This window comes from Stomoxys calcitrans, chromosome 3, assembly GCF_963082655.1.
Source record: "Stomoxys calcitrans chromosome 3, idStoCalc2.1, whole genome shotgun sequence".
Lineage (NCBI taxonomy): Eukaryota > Metazoa > Arthropoda > Insecta > Diptera > Muscidae > Stomoxys > Stomoxys calcitrans.
The window spans coordinates 7370449-7391078 of record NC_081554.1 but is presented as its reverse complement, the minus strand read 5'-3'; the positions used below and the strand labels follow the sequence as shown (position 1 = coordinate 7391078).

The 20630-nt window shown below is 37.4% G+C and overlaps 2 protein-coding genes across 3 annotated transcripts; one reads left to right on the top strand and one right to left on the bottom strand.

Annotated features, from left to right (window-relative positions):
• The first annotated feature begins 623 nt into the window (after nt 1–623).
• LOC106090334 (dihydrolipoyllysine-residue acetyltransferase component of pyruvate dehydrogenase complex, mitochondrial) lies at nt 624–10261 on the top strand. Of its 2 annotated transcripts, none has more exons than XM_013256490.2 (8): nt 624–962; nt 3622–3803; nt 3863–4177; nt 4397–4578; nt 4641–4789; nt 4852–5051; nt 9241–9343; nt 9418–10261. In XM_013256490.2, the coding sequence occupies exons 1-8, from the start codon at nt 838–840 to the stop codon at nt 9545–9547; spliced, it is 1386 nt and encodes a 461-aa protein (XP_013111944.2). In that variant the 5' UTR covers nt 624–837; the 3' UTR covers nt 9548–10261. The 2 variants fall into 2 exon arrangements, with proteins under 2 accessions (XP_013111944.2, XP_013111943.2); XM_013256489.2 differs by having other exon boundaries at nt 3863–4273; nt 4349–4578.
• LOC106090336 (clavesin-1) lies at nt 10253–19250 on the bottom strand. The gene is made up of 4 exons (XM_013256494.2): nt 18832–19250; nt 16451–16701; nt 10690–11151; nt 10253–10615 (listed from the first exon to the last, which is right to left on the bottom strand). Exons 2-4 carry the CDS (start codon nt 16685–16687, stop codon nt 10433–10435), a joined length of 882 nt encoding a protein of 293 aa, XP_013111948.1. The 5' UTR covers nt 16688–16701; nt 18832–19250; the 3' UTR covers nt 10253–10432.
• Between the last annotated feature and the right edge of the window lie 1380 nt (nt 19251–20630).

Below are 20630 nucleotides of genomic sequence, written 5' to 3'. Positions count from 1 at the left end.
ATAAATTTTCGTTCGTAGTTGCAAGAAAACATTCACCAATGCCTATTATGTCACTCTGTTACTCAAAGAAAATTTCATTTGAGCTGCGTACCTGCAAGCGAAATTTTCGGTAACGGTACGGGCAATGAACATTTCGTTTAGGATATGTCAATGCATTCTTATGCCAAAACATAAATTTTCATTGTAATTGCAAGAAAAAATTACCCAATGCCTATTATATCACCCTGTTACTCAAAGAAACTTTAATTTGAGCTGCGTACCTGCAAGCGAAAATTTCGGTACCGATATCGCATTTCTAATGGTTTAGAAAATTTCGACCGAGGTGCACACTGCCCTTAATAGCTTGTCTATAATTTTCGCGATTACTTTTGCCATAAGTAGTGAGGGAATGTGTTCTGAACAGAATCATAAATCAATGTAGTTTCGTTTAAGATATATTTTTCTACATGTAGTGGCAGTTGCCCAACAATATTTTGCTATGTGACAGACGAGTTCGCTGTGGTTTTATTTTTAAGTTGCTATCAATCCAACTAGACTTGTCGTTCAATTGGTTAAACAGCTGTTATAATGAGTGGCATTCAGCCAGGCTTGATAACACTCTTGCAAAATTTGTCAAATGACATATTGTCAATTTTCCGTAGTTTCGATACGATTTGACCTACTAAAGTGTATAAGGTCGGTGGAAATACTGTTTTGAGGGTTTCGAACCAAAATATTTGGTCAAAAGATATTTGAAAGAAACGAACGAATTGTGTGCGGTGTGGCAATAAAAACAAAAAACAAACACAAATCAATTATCGAAAACTAATTCTCGTCTTAAAAGTCCTCGAAAACAAAATGCTGAGGACAATTGCTACCCGCAACGAATGGATTCTTCGCAGATCTGTGTCTAAAGCTGCTGCAACACGTTCAGCGGCTCGTGTACTTAGTACACAAGCGGCGAGGAATGTACCCTTAATCAGGTGGGCTTTACTAACTACCATCAATGGATAATAGCTCTCCCATGGAGCGTTAGCCAATGGACTGCAACAACCACCAGCCAACGATAACTTCAGTGCACTTTTAAGGTTATAAACTGTTGTGTAATCTCAATGTCAGTCAGTTTGCGGCGATGAAAGTTGTGAAAAAACAGTGATTGTTTTGAAAGACAGGAGAGGTCAATGTAACTTATAAACTTAACATATTCCCTATTAAAAGTGCTTGCAATTACAACAAATTACATTCTGCTTCTGTAATAACATTGGCATTGATCGAGTCTCACTGAGAGAAAGGTGTAAATTGTTCAATGTATGATATGGGGGAGAAGAGCTGAGAAAGATTTCCAAATTAACATGTTCGCATAACATACGTTTCGTTTGTCGAATCATCGAATCATGCCCCCATTATCAGCACTCACGTTGGTGGCGTCACACAAATGACATTCGCCAATTGAAATGAAAATGAAGAGCACATAATTGATTTGCCTCCTTGCTGACAACCGACAACCGACCACCATTCACGATATACACCATGTCCTATTGAGTACTTTGAGATAAAGCACACTAATCTCTGTCTCTACCCCTCTTGTTTTTAGTTCGAAGCATATGTTTATAATGTCAGCCAATTTTGTTTACACGACGTCGCTCTTCGTTGTGTTAGGAAAGGTTTTATTTTTTTCTTTTTTTTTACAATTGGCATGTTTTGGTCTGATAACATATGAACTATATTTACAAAGGCCATCACCGGTATGTGGTGGTTATCTAAGAGCCGGTATACAATTCAATCAGACTCACTTTCATCAATGGGGGGTGGTGGCGGTGATGGTAATGTTATCACCAAAAGAATCCTATTTGTTTACGTCATCAGCAGTTAGGCCAGGGCATGAATGATAAGAATGGGCAATTATTATAGAAAGGAAGATGTAAGACATACATATTTTTTATATCCAATGTACTAATTATTTTTTATGTATCGGTCAAAGTTAGATGAATCAGTAAGGAGATAGACATCGGTTAACACTCATTGATATGAGAGACGTATTCAATTTGTTCCCTAATGAGATGTTAGTGGACATGGTTAGGTTAGGTTTATGTGGCAGTCTGCCATCAGACTCACTTAAACATTTTCGTCCATTGTGGTTCCACAGAAGCAGGAGTAGGAAGATGCCTTCTAGTCTCTACCATTGAAGCGTCAAGATCGCTTTAAAAAGCCAACAACTTGTGAATGTTCACAAGAAATGAGAATCAATTCTTCTGACTACGAGTGCGGGACAAACACACAGCAGATGTTCTATAGCCTCTTCTTCCTTGACGGCCTGACAGCTTCGGCAAAAGTCGTTACTGGCAACTTTCAGTCTGTCAGTATGTTTACCAATCAGACAGTGACTTGTTATAACGGACACAATGACGCCGTCTGTTCTAATCAGCGGCAGCAAAGCGCTACCCCTCTTAAAGTGTCGATTGGGGAATGTGTAAGGTTGTTCCCAGTCTTGCAAACACGTCTGTTCCACAATTTTGGCCCTACACCCAGAACAGGTGAATTTTGAGCTGTTCAGCCATCTGATTGAGAGATCTGTGAATGTCGAGGGCGATTTTTTAATTCAGAAAAATGTTCCCAAAATATTGATGGTTATCTGAGAAGATATTTATGCTAATCGTCGTTATGACATATGTAAGCCACTCCACCACTTTTTGATGGCTAAGGTCTCCGTTTGATATACACTACACTAGGCGGGTAACCTTATCGGTATAACCAGTCCTAGTTCTTCAAGAGTAGACCCCAGATCCCATGGTCGTCTAATTTGGATCGATCCGCATAGAAGTCTATGTAACTTCTATTGCCAGGGATATCGCAGTTCTAATCGTTTCTATCAGGAACAGTGTCACAGAAAGCGGCTCAGGCAATGTGTAATGCACACAGAGTGGAACGTCGAGCATTGCATCATGGATAACACAGTGTCCGTAGCCGCCACATGACAAAAGGGAGATCTCCCTTAGCCTCATATCAAGTGTCCCAAGCGCCGTCCACCAGACCACAACACCATCTTGCTTTGACAACTGCAGTATATACCCGATATATAGAGCAAGTGTTGCCTTTCTTGCCCTTGAGAGAATGAAGAATAAAATATGCTCCCACTTGAATAAACTGAAAAATCTTTTATATACAGCTGAACTTTTTGATTGCACAGGGGACTTTGTATCGAGATCGATCCAGGATAATTTCTCAAGAGTCTTTTTCATCTGCAGCTATGCGTCTACAATAAAATAAATTATTTAAGGTACCTTTGATACTGGCCTTGATTGAAGCAATATTGCATGTGGCAATTGCATGTGAAGCAATATATCATCTGTCAAAATTTGCTGACTGATGTCTTTAAAGTTTGGCCCTTTTAGGGCTGGGTTTGGTCAATTTAAGAAATCGAATATTTGTGTAGAAGGCGTCTAATGCAGTCATCGTGCTATGCAAACTGCTTAAACCATGTTGATAACCAGAAGTTGGAAAATTTGCAACTAGGCTCGGAAGAAGTACTCAGTGGACTTCGGATGGACCTAACATTACCAAGAAATTTATTCTAAAAAATCTGCACAATTTTTTTAAATATTGTAACTTACTATTGTTTTGTAATGTTTTGAATACTTAAAGAGCTTCAAGACAAATTCTAGTTGCACCATCCAAACCTTTGGGAGCATGGAGTACAAATTTTGTAAGGGCGTATGCTGACTATCCAGATCACATAAAAGTGGCATTGCCCGCTTTGTCACCCACCATGGAACAGGGTACAATTGTTAGTTGGGAAAAGAAAGAAGGTGACAAATTGAATGAGGGTAAGTACTGACTTTCATGCATTCCATTTTGTGTACAAACTAACAAACTTGTATTTAAGGTGATCTATTGGCTGAAATTGAGACTGATAAGGCTACCATGGGTTTTGAAACACCCGAAGAGGGTTATTTGGCCAAAATCATGATTCCTGCCGGCACCAAGGATGTTGCTATTGGCAAATTGGTGTGTATTATAGTTCAAGATGCTGCCGATATTGCTGCCTTCAAAGACTTTAAGGACACTGGAGCTGCAGCACCCAAACCTGCTCCAGCACCAGCTGCAGCTGCTACTCCACCACCACCACCGCCACCAGTTGCCGCTGCCGAACCCCCACCACCACCACCTACACCGGTGCCAGTCGTTGCTCCAGCTGGCGGTAAGCCCATGACCGCGGTGGAACAACGTGGTCCACGTGTTTATGCCAGTCCCATGGCCAAAAGATTGGCCGAAGCCCAGCAATTGCGTTTAGAAGGTTCATTATCGCTGTCCTTTTGTGTTTTTTAACTGTTCCTCTTGGCATTTACTAATTACATACCTTTGCATGCAGGTCGTGGCAGTGGTGTTTATGGCTCAATAAAATCCTCCGATCTTGCAGGCATGGCTGCTGCTCAGCCTACAGCTGCAGCGGGAGCTGCCGCACCCGGACCTATAGCACCACAAGGAGGTTATGTTGACATACCCGTTAGCAACATTAGGGGAGTTATTGCCAAGCGTCTATTGGAATCCAAACAACAAATACCTCACTACTATGTCACCGTAGAGTGCCAAGTGGACAATGTGAGTCTTAGCATAACAAAGAATAAAAAGAATAAACAAAATTTTGTATTTGTTTCTTGTAGCTCATGAAACTTCGCGCCAAAATCAACAAAAAATATGAGAAACAAGGCATTAAAGTATCTGTCAATGATTTCATCATTAAAGCCACTGCAACTGCTTGTCGTAAAGTGCCAGAATCCAATAGCTATTGGATGGGGAATGTAATCAGACAGTAAGAATATGCAATTTTTTTAATTGCTAAGTTTTATTACAACATTTTTGTTATATTTCCAGGTTCGACAATGTTGATGTCTCTGTTGCAGTCTCTACTGACCGCGGTCTGATTACTCCTATCATCTTCGGCGCTGATCGTAAGGGTGTTATTGATATTTCCAAAGAAATAAAGGAATTGGCAGGAAAGGCCAGAGAAAATAAGCTGAAACCTCAAGAATTCCAAGGTGGCACTGTCAGTGTCTCGAATTTGGGAATGTTTGGTAAGTCAAGAATATTTGTCTCAACTCGCAAATCTATTTACGTTCCACAAATTCTGGCACACATGATTTGACATTTTTTAATCGATGATGTGATTTTCTTAAGAAAATGTAGAGCATGAAAAATGCGTCGTAAAAAGTGTAGTATAATACCTACAATGATAACCCTTGACGAATAATTTTTGTTTACATTTTTTCTACGCAATAGCCTTATATTTCGTTTTCTCCGTAGTTTTCAATATGAACTGTTCTTCAATGTCTTTTACTAACTTTTAGTAACAAATAGTCTATACATTTATTTATAATCACGATAAGGACTAAGGAAAAGATAAGGGGGTAGTGATTCTTGCCAAGCTCGCTTTGAAGAGCAAGTTCGTTCCGGAGTATGGACGTGATCCTTGAGTACTAAAACTAACTGTTCCCAAAGTCAAGGTTACTAAAACTACCTTTCCCAAAGGAAAAGGTAATAAGTCAGTCTACCCTTTCCCAAAGCAAAGTATACCAAAACTACCCTGATTGTATATACCGGATTGATCCGATGGAGTCCTTCATCGGCAACGGCTGCCGCCTCAATGTAAAACACACTGCTACAGCAACAACAGATAGTAAGGCTCCCTTTCGCAGTGGTAAGGTTACTAAGGAGATCCGTAGCGCAGCGATTAGCATCTCTGCGCCTACGACGCTTGGGTTCGAATCCTGACGGAAAAACCAAAAAAAATTTCAGCGGTGGTTTTCCCCTCCTAATGCTGGCGACATTTGTGAGGTTCTCTGCCATGCATAGAAGCCATGTAATAGCTTCTCTCCTGGGAGATGCCACACTGCGTCACGCCGTTCGGACTCATTGAGCTTAAACTTGAATCGGGCAGCACTCAGTAATAGGTGAGAAGATTGCCGCCGTTCCTTAATGGAATGTTCATGGGCTAATTTCCAGTTGCAAGTTACGGAAACTACCTTTTCGCAGTGGAAAGGATACCAAAACTTATATTTGTGAGAGCAAAGGGTACTAAAATTATATCTTTCCAAAGACTGCTCTCTTCCACATGGAAGGGTATTAAAACTACACCTTTCCAAAGACTTCTCGCTACCACAGTGAAGGGTACTACAACAACATTTTCTACAAGGAATGGTACTAAAAGTATCACCTTCCACAAGGAAGGGTACTAAAACTACCTTTTTTCATAAGGAAGGGTAATAAAAATACCTTCTTCCACAAGGAAGGGTACTAAAACTACGTTCATCCACAAGGGAGAGTACTTAAACATTTCCCAAAGGAAAGGTAACCAAAACTACCTTTTTGAAAAGGAAAGTTTTCTAAAACTTTCGTTTCTCAAAGGAAAGGGTACTAGAACTACACTTTTGCTAAAACTAAAACTATTTTTTTTTATTTATTTGTCCAATTTTGTAATTTTAAGTGACACGGCCTCTTTATAAATAACAATAGAACTACATATTTATATAAGACTACTCTTTTCCATTGGAAAGTATTAAAACTAAAAACTACACCTCTTCAAAGACCTCTCTCCCACAGGGATGTGTGGGAGAGAGGTCTTAGTACCCCCTTCAAAAGGAGAGGGTACTAAAAGTATAAACTACATCTTTCCAAAGACTTCTCTCTTCTACAGGTAAGGGTACTCAAACTGCCTTCTTCGAAAAGGAGTAGTAGTAAAACTACCTCTTTCGAAAAAGAATAGTACTAAAACTACCTCTTTTCACATGGAAGGGAATTAATACTACCTTATTCCACAAGAAAGGGTACTAAAACTACCATCTTTTACACTTTCTTAAAGGAAAGGGTTTTCAAACAAATTTTCCTAAAGGAAAGGGTACTGAAACTACCCTTTTTTAAAGGGAAGGATACTGAAGCTACTTTTTCCTAAAGGAACTTTACTTTAATTGGGTATGACAGGACATTTGTAACATTAGTCCAAAGTTGAATAGCGTTCCAAGCGCATCGATCTTCTGCGCTTATTCTATAATCTCTGACACCTTCCTAATCCAAAGTAGCATATGTTTGCCAGTATTATTCTTCGCTTTATTTCAAAACTGGTGTCGTTCGTTTCGTTTACGGCAATGCCGATGTAGATTAAGTTATTGACTGCCTCAAGGTTGCGGTTCAAACTTTCTCCATTTTCTTTATCTGATCGGTTGTACAAGGCGATTTTGGAGTTGATACCATCCATTTCGTTTTATCTCCATTTACTGCCTATTCTTACTGAACATTTGCTGAAACACGCAAATGTCATCCTGCAGTCTCATTAATTTTACAGGAATACCAAACTCATACATGGCTTGAAATACCTTTGAACGTGTAGGGATGTCCAAAGCGCCTTTGTAGTCAACAAAGAGATGGAAGGTATTGATTTGCCCTTCTCGGGTCTTTTCCAGGATTTGGAGCAGTGTGAATATCTGGTCAAGGGTGGTCTAAAGACGCATTGATTTCACACAGTACGCTCGAGAATATCTTGTATGAATGGGGAGGAGACTTATTCCTCTGTAGTTGGCATATTCCGTCTTGTCTCCTTTCTTGTGTACGGAACATAGTATGTTGAGATTCCAATCATCTGGTATGCGTTCTTCTAGCCAGATCGCGCATACAAGCTGATGCATAGTTTGGCGGGTCACAGCTATTTGGACCGCATTCTGATCAGGAGGGGAGGCCATCAACATGGGGGGATCCGTTTTCTTTCTTCTTCGTTTTTTTCAAAGTAATTCCTTCAGGTTTTCCGGGTGATGGGGTACTAACCCGACGCCCCAACCTAACTTTTTATCGTTCTATAGATAAACTCGTGGCGCATATTAGCTCACTATTTTAACGGATGTTAAAGGTAGCTACCCAGGTGACTGGAGACAAAGGAAAACAAAGAGAAGCCTGGATTTTGCCAAGTCAAAACCAATCGGCACCGTTGCTTGGCGCTAAAACTATTGTCTCGCATATAGTAGAGTACTAAAACCACCCTCTCCCATAAAGTAGAATGCTTAAACTACCCTCTCCCACATGGAATTATACGAATGAAAATTCACGCTATACTTATTAACATAGGTTTTGGGTTGGTGGCAAAAGGGTCATCAAATCCATCATGGGGGACAAAGATTTTTTGTAGATTGTTGTTGTTGTAGCAGTGTGTTGTACACTTAGGCGGCAGCCCTTGTCGAAGAAGACCTCCATCGGGTCAATCCGGTATGTACAACCGGCTGCCATGTGATTGTAGATTGCAAAGTAATTCTATTTGCCTCGTGCATGTTTTTTACCAAATGTATTAATTATAACTAACACCATCAATGTGGCACATTGTACATTTGTTGGCAATGCTAGACACATTCTAAAGTTTAACGATCGATGGTATTTTCATCACCTTCTTATGTGTTTCCCGTTTGCATGTCCGCCTTTTTAGTCTTATGACCAAGATATACACAGGTCACATTTTTATTTGTTTGAGAAAAACCATCTGTTGATCATACGTTACAGTTGTTGTTGTAACAGTGTGATTTTTTTCTTAATTTGCTTGTTGGATTTTGTTGCATATACAGATTAAACATTAAACATTGCAATTTTGGTAAGGCTAATATAATCCACAATTGTATTATTATAAACGTTTAAAATACAAATTTTATTAGCTCTAGACTGCAAATAGGAAGAGCGATCCATCTGGCAGCTAGATTATTTAAATAATGTCCTTTCTATACCAAATCGGTACGGATGTTGAGGTATCTAACAATTCAATGCACGAAATCGAAATACATATATGAAAAATATTTGAAGGATTAGATCTCAAAAAATCCCGTTTTGTTATATGAGACATATTAAACGATTAATCGGTTAATCGCCAACCTCTTTCGGTCTTGTTCGGTTAATCATTGCACTTGAATTTGCAAAAAAGATTAAACGGGAAATCCAAAAATACAAATAAATGTACACGCATATGGTCCGATTTGACCGTTCAAGAACCTGCGAATGAATACAACAGGAAACTTTGGAAATTTTCAGCTCAATATACCACATTTTGATGGCGGAAGAGACTATCAAGAGTATAGATAATATTTAGGGTCGAAGATGAATATTTTTATGTCTGTCTTAAAATGACAAAACTAGTCTACCCAATCATCTAATGGTGTCGGGGTATAAAAATACTTTTTATTGCTGTTTCTTGTTATAGTTATTTGCTTATTAAACATTTTTGTGGTATACTTTTAGGTGTTACACAATTTTGTGCTGTTATCAATCCACCACAGTCTTGCATTTTAGCAATAGGCACAACATCCAAGAAATTGCTACCCGATCCCGATAGCCTGAAAGGGTAAGCAAGCGGATATAAATTAATAAATGCCATAATTTCTTCATTTTAATTATTATTTGCTTTCATTTTTACAGTTTCAAAGAAGTTAATGTAATGAATGTCACCCTGTCTGCCGATCACAGAACGGTTGATGGTGCTGTGGCTGCCCAGTGGTTACAATATTTCCGTGACTTCATCGAAGATCCCGCCAATATGATTCTCTAAATCAATAATCTCCATATACTCATCTTTTTTTGTTTGAATTGCTGCAAGTAATGCCATCATCGTATAAAGACACAAAAAGTCATCTGAAGACATCATCATCATCATGCATGAATGCATGAGTGATGAAGGAAGATATGTTATCAAATCTTAGCAAAAGAAGTCCAACCGGTCATGTAAAAATTCTATATAGAAAAATTATCAACATCACACACAATAGAGGTCTTAACATTTTTTAGCTCCTCCAATATAATTAATTTATATACACACATTAGTCTATCCCGTTTTGTTTTGTTATTATGTTTAAAGAAAGAGACATTGTATTTATTTTTGAAATTTTCATTTGTTTTTCTAAAAACAACAACAAAAGTAAGGCCTCAAGTAACTACCAACCTCAAACAATTGTTACGCCAGTGGATGTTGTTCAAAATCCACTTCTATTTCCTTAACACATACATTTATTTATTTATTTAAAGATCAAAAAAAAAAATTAACTTAACTAATGATAGCCCATTAGACAGACAGACCTCTGTTTCCAATGATTAAAAACACAAACCAATTGTACTGCAAAATTGAGGAGGTAATTCAATTGGCATTTCGAAGCACTTTTAAAGAAGGTACATTTTGAACATTGTTGTTATGTTTCGTATGCAAAAACTTAAGAGAAAGTACGAATAAATGTAGAAAAAGACGTCAATGAAACAATGATTTTAGAAATTCGTGTTTTGTTTTTTTTTTTTATTTGATTAGACTAAACCTAGGTTTGTTTTATGTTTGTTTGTTTTTTTATGTAATTTAAGGGGGAATTATGCTTAAGCTTAAAAACAAAATTAAATGGGCTTAATTAAAGATTTGAGCAGTCACAGGTTACCAGCTCTGAAGGATGAATTACCATTTGGCTGGTCCAAACTCAGACCACTCTTTGATGTAGTCACTGTGCGACTCGACAGCATCAATCCAGTCCTTGCCATTGTAATCTATTTTAGGTAATTTGCCTTTGTAGTTTTCTGGCAGAATGTCTGGCGATAAGAACTTTTGCAGCGATTTCATATCATTGCCATGGAAATGCATCTATGTAAGTGAAAAAAGCAACGGGCAGGGATTAATTCAGTATTTTTTGGTGTCGATTTAAAGTTAATACTTACTCTCTTATTTAGCTTCTCCCTAACAAAAGGCTTAAACAAGGACCAGACCATTTTGAAAATGAATGGCTGTTTAACAAAATGAACTTCTTTTGTACGCAAAGGCATGGCATCTTGAATGAATGTCAGCAAACGTTTCGAGAATGTGGGAGACAAAGCTTTGATTTGTTTCATGGACAGACCCTCGAAATCCATAATGCAGACTACACCACGGACTTGGGTCTCCACCTCTAGTTGAGCGCAAATGTGTACCAAGTAAAGCATGCGGAAGACATCATCGGCGGGCACAAACGAGGGATCCCACAGCTGGCCACAGTTGACGATAAGTACACGTCGACCCAGTTGGTCAACATTTTTGAGTACATTTATGACATTGCCATTGACAAACTGATCTCTCACTTGCTCCACATCCAGACCATGTAGTAGTTGAGCATTTTCTTTGCGGAAGGTGGCGGTGGTTTTCATCTGCAATTGAAACATAGAAAGAGAGGTAAGTAAAAAATATAATTAGTTTACAATCTTTTTATATGCATATATTTGCTAAAGGTAGTTAGTTTTTGTAGTGGCGGAAAAAGCCATAATGGTTTGTTTATGAAAGTACATTTATGGCCTGGGTCATAATAGAAATGACTATGTTTTTATCTGGCAACTATTTATTGGCCCATGGAAAGTATAAAAACACAATTGTCGTTGATCGATTAGAAAAAGCCATAAAATAACTTCACAATCATGGTCAAAAACCATCCGAATACGCAATAATTATTAAGCTTCAGCCATGAACATTTTTAGCAAAACGTGTACTTACACTAAGCAACAAAACAACGTGAATGTTTATGACTCAAAACCTTTACACATATTAGTGATAAGAAATTGGCGGAAATGCGCCCCGTGAACTTTGAGTGACCATGGTGAAATGAAATTTTATGCAATCATTTATATCACATATCTTAGCCTTTTTGGGAAAACTTATTATACGATCATGAGGAGCGTTCGAAAAATCCAATAGTCGAAATGTCTTGAAAAATGATTGGTCTGCAGACTGTGAAAAGAGATTCAAATTAAAACGGAATGGGTATATATATCTAGAGGCTAGAGGTCTGTATGAAAATATAGGGCTTTTTGTTCTAGATAGTTCATCAAGCGAATCATTAGTTCAAACTCAAAACGAAATTCAATTACATGTTAGATTGAGTCATCCATCAAATTCGAATAATTCAAAGGAGATATGAAAGTGTGACAAAATGTTTGTTTTTTTCCTCAAACGATGTTTGTACACTCTACTAAATATAAATAGGTACAGTCATAAAACTCTAGAAAATAAAAATATTTCTAAAGAACAATAATGGAAGAATACCTTGTACAAGGGTGAAAAATTCGATATTCGCAAACCGTGTTTTGGAGTTAGAACGACCCACTATGAAATTCCCCAACTTTTGATGTATACTCGTGATCTGTATATTTATTTTAATTTTCATATTGTCCCCATGGGTCGATGATGTTTTGGGGAGGTGCGCGGCTTCTATTTATTTTATGCAAAATTTAAATGTTTGGCTTACTGTAGGTTGAATTATTATATTAAGAGAAGGTTGAATTATTTGCCTAAAAACAAAAAGAGGAAAGTCTTCCAAGAGCATTGAGGATGTAAAAAAATGTGCCGATTGAAAATCTCACCAATAAGAGAAACGGTAAACAAACAACGAATGTTAGTTTAACAAACTCAGGTTCTGTGAGTTAAAAACAAGTTCTTTAAATAACTTTTTCAAAAAAAAAAAAAACACCAGTCATAGCAAAATAATTTCCCCCTCCAGATGCTTAAACAGTCAAACTGGGAAGTCGGTTTACAAGACAGCTATATCAGGCTATATACCGATTTACACCATACTTGGAACATATGAAAAATTTCAACCATATCGGATAAGAATTGCGCCCTCTAGAAGCCCACGAAGTCTAATCGGGAGATCGATTTATATGGCGGCTATATCAGGATATGGACTGATTTAGACCATACTTGACAAAGTTGTTGGAAATCGAAATAAAACACTTCATGCAAAATTTCGTCCAAATCTGATAAGAATTGCGCCCTTTAGAAGCTCAAGAAATCAAGACCCAAGATCGGTTTATATGGCAGCTATTTCAGGTTATCAACCGATTTCAGCCATACTTAGCACAGTTGTTGGAAGTCATAACGAAACACGTCATGCAAAATTTCAGCCAAATCCGATAGGAATTACGCCCTCTAGAGGCTCAAGAATCTAATCGGGAGATCGGTTTATACGGCGGCTATATCAGGTTATGGACTGATTTGGACTATACTTGGCACAGTTGTTGGGAGTCATTTCAGAACACTTCATGCCAAATTTCAGCCAAATCGGATAAGAATTGCTCCCTCTAGAAGCTCTAGAAGTCAAGACCCAAGGTCGGTTTATATGACAGCTATAACAGGTTATCAACCAATTTAGGCCATACCTGGCACACTTGTCGGAACACTGCGTGCAAAATTTCAGCTAAATCGGATAAGGATTGGGCCCCAGAACATGTCCGTCGGTCGAAAGCACGGTAACTTTCGAAGCAGTAAAGCTAGCCGCTTGAAATTTTGCACAAATACTTCTTATTAGTGTAGGTCGGATGGGATTGTAAATGGGCTATAACGGTCCATGTTTTGATTTAGCTGCCATATAAACCGATCTTGGATGTTGACTTCTTGAGCCACATGAGGGCATAATTCTTTTCCGATTTGGCAGAAATTTTTTACAACGTATCAAATATGGTCTGAATCGGTCTATAGCCTGAAACAGCACCCATATAAACCAATCTTTCTATTTTACTTCTTGAGCCCCTAAAGGACGCATTTCTGAAATTTACACAATGACTTCTACCATGGTCTCCAATATTCAATTCAATTATGGTCCGAATCGGACCATAACTTGATATAGCTTTAATAGCATAGAAATTCTTATCTTTTATCCTTTGTTTGCCTGAAAAAAGATACCGGGAAAAGAACTCGACAAATGCAATTCATGGTGGAGGGTATTTCAAAACCAATTTCTTTGGCAGACCGTTTTTCGAAAGATTTCATAACATGATTTGTCTTTGAGAAATGCTTTCAAATATTTTCTCACAAAAAAGAACACTTCATATCATTGGAAGTTGGTGTACATGTACGTCTATTGGTACGTGACAACATGATTTAAATATAACAGAAGCCATATGCAGGCGTTATAATATATGTTGGGTGGCTTTTCTTATCACTTGCTTCAAGTGTGCGTCTAAATCCGTTTCAGAGTCCTTTTGCAGATTATATTCAAAAATACACAAGTTTGTTGTTTTTTTTTTCAAAATTAGATGAAACAGAATTATTGCAGTTTAGTTATGAGCAAACAATTTGATAAGGGATGTGGCATTTTAATCATCATTTGTTGGGCAACACATATATATGTGTGAGTTGTCCACACACAAGTGAGTGTACGAGTATGTCCCATATTTGTGTGTTCCAACCTTATCTCAAACGAAATGAATTTATAAGTTCAAAGGCTCAGGCCATAAAATACACATGCATTACCATGAATATAAATGTCCAAATAAAATTGAAAAATACAAACAAAAATATCGAAAATGGTACTATATTGTGTTTGTAAATAAAATTTATAGTAATTTCGAAATGAAATGTCATATGCATATGTGTCACGTTTGCAATCAATGCCTAGATGGTTTCTACTATAATATTCATTTTAATAGAGCATCATTTTGTGCACTTATCAATGATTCCAGAGCATCGGCAATCGGTTATCAGTAGTGGCCTACTTGCGTCACTTGGAGCGCTATTGTGACCCTTAGTAGGTGAAAGAACTTAGTGGACAAAGAATTTACGGCTCATCAGCAGTTATGACTATACCAGTAGCAAGTTGGCAACACCAGCATTTAAATTTTTTTTGCACCTGCTCTTGATCAATAAATTAGTTTTGTTCTCACTTGAGACAAGAACATAGTTTCAAACTCTCTTAAAAATAAAATCTGAACTCCACCAAAACACTGTGATTAATAGTTTGTGCATGTATTGAATTTTAGGATGTGAAACCAAGAAACGCCATAGATAAATTATAGGCAAAGCTGCTTTTTATGGGGGACACCTCCGATTTCGTTAACATTTGGGAGGTTTTTGGGACAAAGGCCCCTCTCAATGTCATGCTATTTGCGTCGTTTGCATTTTCTAAATATCCATTATTTCCTTTCCCGTGAAGGGAATTTTGGCTTTGACTTGGGTTTCGTAAGTCTTAAAACGCGTTTACATTAGAGCCCAAATCCACTTGATTTGAGATAATCTCCAAAAACCGTTTACACTACGATTCAAGTGATTTGTATATGTCAACAGGGATGTTTTTGACAGCGTTTTTATTGTGATCAGCGTTTTTATTGTGTTCAGCATATATATTGAGGTCAGCATTTAATATCGGTGAAGCGATTTTGTTAAATTTAACTACAACATTTTATAATTTCAATTAGAAATTGTCCGATGTTTAGAAAAAATACTGTAGAGAAAACCGATAATAACCGGGTTTCAATGCAAACGCAGTGTTGCATTTGAATTACGAAGGAGATTTGCTGCAAATCTCCTCAAATAAGTAGATTTACTCACACGGAAAATGTATGGGAAACCTCGTTGCAAGACACGAGATTTTCGAAATCTCGTCGCAAATCTAGATTTGCTCCAAGTGTAAACATGGTTTTAGCTTCCAATATGTGTAACTTTTAATACCAAGCACCATAGCATGGGGATATTCTAATCTAGTCATTCCTTTTGTAACAAACCAAAATGTATATATATTGTTGATCGTCTCGACATTCTGATTCGCTTTAGCCATGTCTGTCCGTCCGTCTGTCGAAATCACGATAGAGGTCAAACGTGTAAAGCTAGCCGTTTGAAATTTTGCACAGATACTTAATATTGATGTAGGTCGTTGGGGATTGCAAATCGGCGATATGGGATTTGGGCGATATTCAGATTTGTCAACGCCGACTATATGAAAAATCCGCAATTACTTTTTGGGCAACCCAATAGCTCCCATAAAAACTGATCTCACGATTTGACTTCATGAGCCCCGTGGAACCCGCTATTTTCATCCCAATCTGCTGAAATTTTGCACATAGTTTTCTGTTATGATTTCCAACAACGGTTCAAATCGGTCCATAACTTGATATAGCTCTCATATAAACCGAACTCCCGATTTGACTTCTTGAGCCCCTGGAACGCGCTATTTTCATTCGAATTGGCTGAAATTTTGCGTATAGTTTTCTGTTATGACTTTCGTCAACTGTGCCAAGTACGGACCAAATCGGTCTATAACCAGATATAGCTCTCATATTTTACCAGAATCCATGTTGTTATTATTGTAACCACATTCTCATGTGGAGGTGGTGATCCTCGTCAAGCTCCTTTAGGTGAGTAAGCTCGTACCGGTTATATAAAGGCGCCAATAAGTCGCCTTATCATATCGATCATCGTAGGCACTCAGAATTTGAGCAGGAGGCGGTGCCACCCGACCTCTCACTGACACTCTCCGCTCGATGCCGCTGATTGTTCTCGACATTTCAACTATCCGCAACCTGTGGACGTGCCCGGCAGCTCGCAGCTAAGCTTCTCGTGACAGCAAAGAACACCGCACAGATTGGAGCTCAAAGTTCCAGCTTGTGTGGTGCACACAGCTATCCCGTACCGGGAACAGAATCCATGGTGGTGTGTCCTACGCAACTTCAACCATTGACTTACCTTTTCGAAAGCACTCTTTGGATAGAAATGGCAGGCTCTGAGGAAAATCACTAGAAACTCATCATCATCTCTGTATTTGATGTCTGGGCAGGAGTTTAAAAGTTCACGTAGCTCTACAATGGCAGCTTTCTTAATTTCTGGCGTCTCACGCAATTCATTTTTGGCTATTTCCATTGTTTCTGGTGTGAAATAACCCACACGCAGATTAAAAGCTGCATCACAATTTGTATTGGACATATTGTATAGGGGAACTAGAAAAGAAAAGAAATGTGGGAAAAATTAGAAACTGTTCTATAACTGGAACATAGACCATTGAAGACCATTTCGGTTAAGGTTTTAATTGTCCATTTGACCACCATTTCCATTTATAAAACTTGTCGCCTTGGGAAATAAAGAAATTCCTAAATATTTTACTTTGTAACTGATTTTTAAAATTTATCAGGGGCATTTAAGTACTTAAGGGATATTGAACCGATTATGATGTTTAAATTTCGAGACAAGCAATTGTAAATGTTGAAGTGTTCATAAAAACATAACGCAGTTTTGGGCATAGTATCTGGCTTTCTCTTAAATTCGCCTCGGAGTTCACCAAGCCTAAAACAGAGTTGTTAATGACCATCGTGTAAGATATTTGAAAGTCAAAAGCTTTCATAGCAATCGACATCTATGGTTTCTTACAAATATCGATCCAAAGAAGCCTTGATTGAGTCACTTATCATTGAGCTATAATACAATATGTGAGAGTTTTGCACCCTGCTCCCTAATGGAATGTTCATGAGAAAATTTAATTTGAGTCCCTACAAAAAATGACATTGAATTCGATATTGTATTTTATTGTTTGACAGTATGCAAGTATGGCAGCACTCGTATAAGTCCGCGAGGACGCCGTGCTTCTTCTTGATAAACACACTTTTTATTATCGATTCTTGTATAGTACCGTTAGTAAACAAAGCTCTTCTTATTCAATAAATCATATGCAGACTTTACATGGCACATTTGATGTATGGTTATTGTAATGGTATTGGTGAAAACAAAGGTGTTTGCATAACATGTACACATAACCATCAGTCATGGCTGGAAAATCAAAATCATTTGATTTTTTTGATGAATGGCGTCTAGCGATTGCCGTTTACAAAGAAATGTGTAATAATTAATTGACAAATATTTATTTGGCACAGGACAAATAAAGTTATAAAAGGAAAAGTAAAATATGAAAAATTAAATAAAACCAAAGAAAAGAAAAAATCACTTTTTGAGTGAAAATATTTTATATTGATTATGACAAACACGTGTAGAATTTTGCATTTTGCCATTACTATTGTTTAGATTTGGTTAAAAAACGAATAACTCGGCAAACCATTTCAGTTGTTCTTGCAGTTTTTTTACCATCATAATGGCGCTTGGCAACGCTACCAGTGTCATTATAACGATTTATGGTGCGACACACAAACATTTTGTTCACTTTGAGGTGTTTGAGTACGACAACAATAGTCGGTGGTGATTTTCGAGTTAAATGTAACGCAATCACACACAATTACGCTTGAAATCCATCTCAAATAACTTTCCTTCAGAAGTAAATGATTTTGGTTGCTTCTAAGTACTCAAGGCGAAATAATTAAAGGTGGTCTCATTTGTACAACATCCACAAATCATATGGTGCAATCCGCCGTCTTGCCATCAAGCTGATCGACGTTTTGCCAACACACGCAAAGAAATTTGTAAATATTTGACTAATCTGAACGTAGCTTTAGCAATTTGGCATTTGATTTTTTTTGTAACATTTATCTATGTTTTATATGGATATAACCTTCCCATTGGTCCTTAAAATGGAGGTTCACTTTTTGAAACTTACAACTCATTGAGGTAAGAGAAGACTCTTATCTCTTCCTTAAAAAGAAAATCGAGGGTAAAACAACGATGGAAAAAATCAAAGAACTTCAATAGTTTCAGTATCTTAAACTTAGGCTGATAAATTTGTTTTTGTCTTTACTTCAAGTCAACCTTAAACACATATCACTCTTGAACTATACTCGAACTCAATAAAACAATCGTAAATTTTTTGAATTTTGTTATTTATAAGAAACTACACAAATTTAGCCACTTTCCACCATAGCTGGCTGGTTGAATTGACTTGAAGTTAGTAAATGGATTTAATTTTTTTTTTGAAAATTACTTAATGATTGCGCCCAAGTAAAACAAACATTTACAATGTGTTGTTTTTTACAATTTCTCACGCAATTCAAATTAGGAAAATTGTTAAATTAGAGCCAGAACACTTCTCGAAACACTTTCAAGTTGAGTTAAGTAAGTCCAAGTTGAGTACGAGTGGGTATTTTTTTATTGCTGTTGCGTTTGCAATAACTATGCCAATGATCACTTACTTTGTTAATATCTTTGTTATTGGTGTTTTGCTGGTTTTTTTCTAGTTCCGCAAGATTATCACAGGAACTCGGATAATATCACTCTGGGTGTATTTATGTGTAGTGTTTTTTGTTCTTCTCAGACTTTTTCAATTAGGACGGATTTTAGTTGTTCAACATTCGCGCTGTCCCGTACAACTGATGCCTGGCTATGTTTGTGGGTCCCTTGTGAACCTGACTGAAGTCGCACATAACATCCATACAGCCTTCAAGAAGATGGGACAGAACGTTGGTGGGGCTACGAATACTGGACGACGCTACTTCGTATGTCGTTTGAGACTGAGGTTCTCACATTGTTGCTGTTTGCAGGTTCGTTGTTGAAAATCGGTTTCTTATCACCAGCAGCGCCGGCACCAGCGCCAGAGCCCCTTTCGGCGTCATCGAGCAGCATTTGATTTGAGAAACGAAAGAAAAACTGAAAAATAAAATTAAATTTCTAAATCATGCAAGTTGTCAACAAAAACCAAAGAATTACAACAAAGCTCTAAATAGCAAAACTAAAGCTGGCTGTTTTAGGTTTTTCTGTAACCTGAGCGCCGCTACTGCCTGCCAATGGTGATTGTGATGTCAACAAATGATGGTCTTTGTTGTGAAGCGCAGAACTTGGTCTTCGCCGTCATTGAATTCCAAGTATTTGTGGTGGTGACCAAAAAGTCCAAAGGGTAATTTGTTGCGATCCGCTGCTGCTGCCAGCTCATTTATAGTGGGAAAAGGTCTGGGCAATGCCATGGAGAACTTTGACTTATTATTCCCCCAAAATAAAAACAAAGTAAAATGTAACAACACCAAAGCAAAGCGTAATTTCTGCAATTGTAGAAAACACAAAAACATTGTTTAGTTCTTTAGAAACAACAACAACAACAACACACTCATAAGATAATGTCCACTTGTTTGTTTGTATGCATTGCGAAACACTTAATTACACCATTTGGATTTAATCAAAGCGATTAAAAATGTATAATGACACATTTTTATTTTAATTTATTTATGACCCAGAAGATCTCCTACTTAAGGGAAATTTAATTGCTTCGTTTGTATTAAAGGGAAGTGAGAGGAAAAGAGAAGAGCTTAAAGTTATCTTTTTTCGGCGGTACTCTTTGTTTTTGTTAGTGTTAGTTAATACCATTTTACATACACAAATTATGATCCATAAATTTCATTATCGCTCTCACTCTCTTTGCAAATCGATCGCATTTAGCAGCCAAACCATTTGACACTCCACTAGTGTATGGTATCTGAAGCTTATCAGTCCGTCGGCCATAAGTACTATATCGACAGAAAGTCCAACAACAAAAAACGTAATGTTATTAAATTGATTACCTACCTATTTACACAACCGTTAATATCGACAACAAATATTTTTTGCATGTTTTTGAAACGATCTATGAACCCACCACCCAGCTATAGTCACCCACCTGCTATCTCACCTAGATGGAGAAATTTGTTATCAAAACGTAACGTCTTTTTTGTTTTGAAGGGGAATAGAAATTCCCAAAAAAAGAAATAAAATAGTAAATTCTTTTTTTTTTAAACTTTGAACCTGCGATAACACTTGGTAACATGGACATTAAGACTTAAAGATTTAAGAAATTAACTTAGCAAAAATTTACTTCTAGAACAAATAGATTTGTTTTTATAAAAAACCAACGTATGGGATTTTTGAAAGCTACGAGTATTTATCGTACTCTAGCGTACTTAAGGCGCTATTACACGGCATGTAGATGTTTAATGACATGTCACATTTTGTATTCACATGCAAT

Coding starts and splice junctions, on each gene's coding strand:
- LOC106090334 (XM_013256489.2), top strand. CDS start 838: ATGCTGAGGACAATTGCTACCCGCAACGAATGGATTCTTCGCAGATCT. Junction 963..3,621: donor AGGAATGTACCCTTAATCAG/GTGGGCTTTACT, acceptor GAATACTTAAAG/AGCTTCAAGACAAATTCTAG. Junction 3,804..3,862: donor AGGTGACAAATTGAATGAGG/GTAAGTACTGAC, acceptor CTTGTATTTAAG/GTGATCTATTGGCTGAAATT.
- LOC106090336 (XM_013256494.2), bottom strand. CDS start 16,687: ATGTCCAATACAAATTGTGATGCAGCTTTTAATCTGCGTGTGGGTTAT. Junction 11,152..16,450: donor CAAAGAGTGCTTTCGAAAAG/GTAAGTCAATGG, acceptor TTTCAATTGCAG/ATGAAAACCACCGCCACCTT. Junction 10,616..10,689: donor GGGAGAAGCTAAATAAGAGA/GTAAGTATTAAC, acceptor TCACTTACATAG/ATGCATTTCCATGGCAATGA.